We start from the raw sequence: 7,317 nt of genomic DNA, 5'->3' as shown, positions 1-7,317 counted from the left end.
GAAGGCCCTCTATGAGGTGGATTGATTCAGTGACTGGGATAATCGGGATTGGAGTGTCAGAGACAGTGCGATTGGCACAGGACAGGGCAGAGTTTAAGGCTGTTGTACATACGGTCGCTATGAGTTACAAGTGACTCGACGTCACATAACAACAAACAACAACAAATACCTCTTACAGACATAGATAATATTTTGTATATATTACCTATATTAGGGAGCTCAGGTCGCCCAATGGTAAGAAACTGCACTGCAACCCCAAAGGCACACAGTTCGAATGCACCAGCTGCTCTGCAGCAGAAGAACAGACAATCTCCTCTTGTGTGATTTACAGCCTCTGAAAACCCACTGGAGGGTCAGCTATGAGCAGGTTCTGAGTTGACGGCACAACACCATGCACACGTTGTAGAAACCTTTGTGAAGTACACACTCTTCTGACACACATGGGCCAAGAAGAGCGGGAGTCATTTCAATGGCAGCTGGTCAATGGAGAAATGAAAACCATTTCTAACAACAAGGGTTAGACAGGAGGAAGGCTCAACATTTGCAAGTATAACAAGCGCCGGAGGGGAGAGAGGAGGATGGGTGTGTACAAGTACAGGGCAGGGCTGCCAACACAGACGGGCGCTGCCATGTGCTGAGTGCGAACCGACTAGAGCTGGCCCTGCAGTGGGTTCTCAGAGTTAATTGCAACAGATTGTCCATCTGATGGATTTGAACCATGTGCCTCTGAGACTGCGGCACGGCTTCTTCTTGTCAGAACTGACCCATAGTTGACCCTCTCCTGGGTTTTCAGAGGTGGTTAATCACATGGGAGGACAGCGCTCATCTTTCCCCCAGGAAGCAGCTGGTGGCCCCGAACCACCTGCCTTCAGGATTGCAGTGCAGCTGCTAGCCTCTAGGCCACCAGACCTTCTTTCTACTAGGCAAATGTGGATGACTAGAAATCCACATTTTATGGCAAATTAAGCATGTGGTTTCAGGACATGCTGGGACTCAGCTCTGTTTTGAGCTATCATGTGGATGAGAATGCTGGCTTGGGTCAGAGGGGTGGGCTCTGAACAGAGATGTTGGGGAATAAATGCTGTACCCTCTGGGTTTTTTGTTTGGTTTTTTTTCCCCTTCTATTCCCCTTTTAACGCATGCACAAGAAATGCATGTAATAAAAACATATGTCCAACCAGCTATAGGAGCTGAGCGGGAGAAGGATGGACAATCTCCTCCCGTGCGATTTACTGCCTCTGAGAATCCTCTGAAGGTCAGCTAGGAGTTGGCTCTGATGCAACAGTACAAAACAACAGTTACAGGCGAGAGCTCTTCCCCTATATTTAAAATTTAAAAGTCTAAGTAGCAAGAAAGCAGGGTTTGAGTTTAGTAAACCAAAAACCCAAGTGATCTGGGCACCTATTGACGACCCTCTACCAGGTCTCGAAAGCTCGAAGTCTACGTGAAGAGACTGCCCCATCATCCTCCCGCGGTGCCGGGGGTGGACTGGAACCACCAGCCTTTGAGTTAGCAGTCCAGCACACACTGCAGTCCACCACTAGAGTGTCCCCCTCTTTGTAGGGCCGTCTGAAGCCATGGCCCTTAGACAGTGCTGGTGTTTAAGCGTCAGCGAACGCTGCTGAAGCAGGACGGTAAGAACACATAACCCCTGGCAGAAGTTCCTTCCACGTCCAGGGTTGGCAGGGGCCGAGGAACGCGGACAAGAAGTGAGCATACTACTCACGGGGTCCAGCGGCTTGGACCGAGCCCAGGTCATCACCGTGGAGAGGAGGACGAACAGCTTCCGTTTTTCGAAATGGCTGGTCTCTTCGCTCAAGGCTGTGGGGGCACAAAACGGACACAGAATCATGGACACACGGTTTGTGGGCCTTTCCTCTTCTGAGATCCTAACAAAAGACAACTGGGGAAACCCACCACTCGAGGGGACCTTCCTTCCCACCTCCCCCGGCTTGGGGTCTGGGCTGTGGGGCTGAAGGCCAGCTGTGGAGATGAGTCGTCAGCGGGGTAGCTGTTGTTACGAACTCATGTCCAGTCAGAACCCAGCTCCAGGAGACAGAGCTGAAGCCCCACTGCCTTCAAGTCCAGGCTGCTCACAGTGCCCCGTGGGGCAGAGGAGGACCCCTGCAGCTCTCCAGGTGAAGCCTCTTTCTCCCCAAAATCACCTGCCTTTTAGTCAGCAGCTTGGGACTTTGGCCAGGAAACACTGGCAACAGGAAAGCCACTGCCATCAACTTAGAATAGACACTCAAGTGGGCTTTTAGAGGCTGTAAATCTCATAGAGGCTCTGTTGGTCTGGTGGTAAAGGGGCTGCACTGCAATGCCGAAAGCATGTAGTTTGAATCCAGGATGGGAAATTTCCTCCCATGTGATTAACTGCCTCTGAAAACCCGCTGGAGGGTCAGCTATGATTTGGCAACCTGACAGCACGACAAAACGCAGAGGAGGAATACTGCCCATTATCCTGAGCTACAGGTGGATTTGAACTGCCACCTCTCCCTACAGATCACTCCATGCGGGAGCCGGGGAGGGGGAAAGCTACCAATGGGCCACCTGCCCTCTATTGGTCAGGGTTTGATTCAACCCATCAACGGGAGCTTTAGTGAGAGGAATTGCATTTACAAAGGTAAGTGGTTTGCACTCATCAGCTACGCTTCAGAATCCAGATGAGTTATAGCCCCTCCTGTGCAACTCACTGCCTCTGAAAACCCGCTGGGGGGTCAGCTATGGGTCAGTTCTGATTTGCAGGATGCTTTCAAGTTGACAACTCCATGTACCGTGTGAACCACAGACCTGAAATCTCTCCTGTATCATCACAGCATCAGACATGCTCAAGCTCAGTGAGACACGTGTCAGTCTATCTCGCTGAAGGTCTTCTCTTTCTCTGACCCTTCACCTTTCTCAGCATAACGTCCACAGTATGAGAGACAACGTTTCACCGTCCTTGCCTCTAAGGAGCACCCTTTTTGCACCTTCTCCAAGACAGACTTGTCTCGGCAGTCCACAGCACATTTGTATTCTTCTCCAGCACCACTGATCAAAGGCACGGATTCCTCTTTTGTAATCTTTACTCCACCTTTTGGATGCATAGCAAGTAGTGGGAAAGACTATGGTTTGGATCAGGTACATCTTGGTCTTTAAACTAGTATCCTTGCTCTTTTAGACTTTAAAGAGGTCCTCAACAGCAGATTTCTTTAACGCAACAAGTGTTTGGATGTCTTGACTGATGTTACCATGAGCGCTGAGTGTGGATCCAAGCAGAATGCAAGTGTTGACAACTTCAGTCTTTTCTCTATCACGATGTTGCCTATTTGTCCAGTGATGAGGGTTTTCACCTTCTTGATGTTTAGGTGCAATCCGTATTGAAGGCTGTGGTCTTTATCTGGATGATGGTGGGCAGTTTGCCACTTTGCAGGAGGCTCTACATACATTTAAGCCTTGACTTCCTCTGACAAGTTCAGAATGTGATTTCATCATAATATGCACATCCTACAGGTGTCTTTGGACATGTTGTAAGGAGGGACCGGTCCTTGGAGAGGGACATCATGCTTGGGAGGGTGGAGGGTCAGCGCAGGAGGGGAAGACCCTCTATGAGGTGGACTGATTCAGTGACTGGGGTAATGGGAATGGGAATGTCAGAGACAGTGCGATTGGCACAGGGATGAGCAGAGTTTAGGGCTGTTGTACATAGGGTCGCTATGAGTCGCAAGCGACTTGACGGTACGTAACAACAACAACACAGGTGTCTTTAAACTATTGTCCTGGTGCATCTAATTTCATGAGGTAAATCCATACACAAAGGCAAAAACAACAAAATTCCAGTACCCCAATTCTAAAAAAAACTCCACAAACAAACAAACAAACAAAAAAACAACCCACCTGGATTGCTATCCTAAGATGTGCGTGTGTGACTGAATCGTGTCTCAGGGTGACTCCCGTGGGTAGATATCATTACATAGTTCTTTGAGCGTCCTGGATTTGTAGATTTGTGTCTCTCATCATACCTGAGGCATTTTCTGTCATCACTTCTTCAGATAGTCTATGCCTTTAATCTCCTGGAATCCCTGTGATGCCCATGCTGGGCCTCTTGAGGGCACCCGTCATCCCACTAGCCTGTGCTGAACCTTCCTGAGTGTCTTTCCTTGCCACGCTCCTGCCTCTGTGTCCACCACCTCTCCTCCTCTACTGATTCTTATTTCTACCTCATTAGGTCAGTTGTTAAATGTTCCCACTGTGTTTCTCATTCTGTTATTGTCCCTTTTAGTTGTGATATTTGTCTGGTTTCCTTTTCTCAATTCCAATTTTGTCCATATATTGGTTTCTTTATTTGACAACTTTGCCTATGCTTTTTAAAACTCGATTATATTTAATGTCATTGTATTATATTCAGCCCCACTCAAAGTTTCTAGAAAACAGTTGGGATTAGTAAATTGTAACTAATGTCTCTCTTTTCTTTTATTGTGATTTGTGTAAATGTTTACTCAAAAACATTACTTTCCCATTTAATCACATACATACATTTTGTTTTCTAATATTTATTATAATACTTACATTATTCTCACTTCCTCTCTGTAATTCTCATTTCCATGAATCCTTCTAACTTGACGTCATCCTTGAGGTATTTAAACTTCATTCTTGGCAAATGCTGTCCTTTGGACCTTATGTAGTTAGGGACAAGGAATGAGAGCCGCCTGGCTGCCTCTGGTCACCATACAAGCCTCTATCGTTTGGCCAGACGTTAAACCATGGCGGTGAGTTTGGTTTTAGGGTGATGGAACCACAGTGTCAGCGTCTAGCAAGCATCATCACATCAGGAAGGCTGGCTTTTTAACTGCTTCTGAGTTTTGTTGCACATATTTTGCGCAATCTGCCAGAACCTTCTCCCGCGATCCCTTTCAGTGTGTTTGGTAGCAATGACCACATTATCTATCTCTGCTGGGCCAGGGGTCATGGAAGCTGAGGTGTGCATGGACTGTTGGCCCTTTGGTCTAGTGGTTTCTCCACATCATTGCTTTCTCCTGCCTTCTTCCTGTCCAGGCTTGAAAAGACCAATAGTTGTGCCTTCAGTAGCTGCTCAAAAGCTTTGCCACCCCAGTCACTGGTCAACACAGCAGCACGTTGAACACCGTTCTTGTGGACCACGTTGTGCCAATCGACCTCGGTATTCTTCAAGACCGTGGTCCCGAGGCCCCAGAACCAGCAGCTGCTTCCCTCTGGGTGTTCTGTTATCATCCAGGAGCTCACAAACCACTGCTGCTGTTGGCTCTGCGGTGTCGTACTGCATTCTTCATTCTCTCCATTATTCAGTCTTCTGTGTACATGCCTTCAATTCCTTCTTCCCTCTTCCATTCTTCCACCTTTTATGTTTTGGCTGCACCACGTCCTGCAGAGCACCAGCAGGTGGGCACAGCCTCCAGGTGTGCTGATCGTGCCCTCCTCCCACCTGCAGCAGCACCCGCCCACGGGGCCCACTAGGATCGGAAGGTCTGGATCTCGTGTCTACCTTCCCTCGTCTCCCGGGCACACCAGAGAACACACTGTGGCCAAGCTGTGCACCGGGAGGCACTGCCCACCTGCTCAGCTGGCGGGACGCTGTACCTGGTCAGTCTGGGCCTCCAGTGGGCCTTGCTTTCTATTTTTGCCTGACGATGAAAATTGCCTCTTCGTTGAGTTTTGTGCTTTAACCTCAGCCCAGCTGTGCTTCGGCCTGGCCTGGTTTGGGATCACTTGGCCCTTGGAGATTGCTCAGCTGGGTGAAGCTTTGTGCTGATGATACTAACAACAGACTCAGAATGACCTACAGTTCAGACACTTGAGTCTGTTCTTCACTCCGCTTCCCTGGAGATTATTCCTTCTTCTATGGGAATCTTACTCTCCATTTCTAGCAAAACACACAACCCCACAATTATATATAAAAAAACACTCTTAGGGAGCTCTGGAGGCCTAGTGGCAAGAAGTTGCACTGCAATCCCAGGGGTACATGGTTCAAATCCACCTGATGCCCTGCTAGAGAAGGGGCGGCAATCTCCCCCTGTACCAGTCAGACTTGATAGTACACACACACACACGAAATAATAAATTAAAAAAAACCCACTCTTAAAATAAAGCATCTCAAGTATTTTTTGAAATGTAAAAACATGCATCAGGTTGCTTCCCTTTTCTTCCCATACACCTTGTGTTTCCCAGGCAGCTCTTGCCTGAGATCGATGAGTCTCCAGCTACACTCACTTGCAGACACATGTTGTTGTTGTTGTTAGGTATTGTTGAGTCACTTCTGACTCACAGCGACCCTTTGCACAACAGCCCTGAACCCTGCTCTATGCGGAACCAACTTCATTGTCCCTGACACCCCCACCCCCACCTCATTCCTGAGTCAGTCCATCTCATAGACCTCAGAAACTGTGTCGGTTAAAGTGATTCCTCCAAAGTTCATGGTAGTTGTTTCTTAATTGTTGGAAGCTCTTTAACGGAACGAAAGGAACCGTGGTGGTGCACTGGTGAAAGGCTCTGCTGTCAGTCTGTCCACAATTCTAACCCACTAGCGGCTGCATGCGAGAGCTGGTGATTCCCCCCATTAAGACCCCAACTTCCTCCTGTCCAACACTGTGACCCAACAGGACAGACCAGCCCTCCCTGCACCTGACTTAGCTATTTACTAATTCTGGAAAAGCAGCTCTTTGATTTGTTTTGAAAGTCCTAAGCCACTGGGTGGGTTCTGACACTTGGTGAACACATGGCCAGAGCCATCTCTGCCTGTGGGATTTCTAGGGTCACAGATTTTTCCAGAAGGAAACTGCCACCTCTCTGTCCTGTGGAGCAGCTTGGAGGCTCAAATCACTGACCTTTTGGTTAAGAGCTCAGTACTCACCTTGCTACTAGGGCTCCTTCTAAACACTGGGATGTGTAGCAAGCCAGGTAATATAAGCAAAGCCCCCCACTCAGTTGAGGCTGGTTTGCTCTGCCCATTGTGGCGTCGGTGGAGGTTAGATACAGCTATCACTATGGGCTACTGGTTTATTTACCGACTCTCTAGCAGGTTTTCAGAGACAGTAAATCGCAGGAGAAGAGACTGCTCATCTTTCTTTCATGAAGCAGCTGGTGGATTTGAATGATGCACCTTTGGGTTTCAGCGAGCAAGGTTGTGTCATCTGCATAACATAGGTTGTTGACCTCCACTCCTGATGTCCCATTCCTCCAAATAATCTGTTCTACATATAGATTAAAAAGTTATGGAGACAGGATACCTCCCTGACACATCCCTTCCTGATTTTGAACCATGCACTGTTTCCCTGCTCTGTTCTGAGGACTGCTTCCTGC

The 7,317-nt window shown here is 48.3% G+C and overlaps 1 protein-coding gene across 1 annotated transcript in view; it reads right to left on the bottom strand.

The window, feature by feature from the left end:
* The window catches only part of AK7 (adenylate kinase 7), a 110,594-nt gene that overhangs the window by 85,372 nt on the left and 17,905 nt on the right, over window positions 1–7,317 (bottom strand). The window contains exon 4 of the mRNA XM_006879057.1: window positions 1,727–1,821. Coding sequence (XP_006879119.1) covers window positions 1,727–1,821 — 95 coding nt within the window. The remainder of the gene's footprint in view (window positions 1–1,726; window positions 1,822–7,317) is intronic.

The sequence above is a fragment of the Elephantulus edwardii genome, unplaced genomic scaffold (genome assembly GCF_000299155.1).
Source record: "Elephantulus edwardii isolate Elephantulus edwardi_28Jun2011 unplaced genomic scaffold, EleEdw1.0 scaffold00002, whole genome shotgun sequence".
NCBI classification, from domain to species: domain Eukaryota; kingdom Metazoa; phylum Chordata; class Mammalia; order Macroscelidea; family Macroscelididae; genus Elephantulus; species Elephantulus edwardii.
This window is presented reverse-complemented; position numbering and strand designations above follow the sequence as displayed.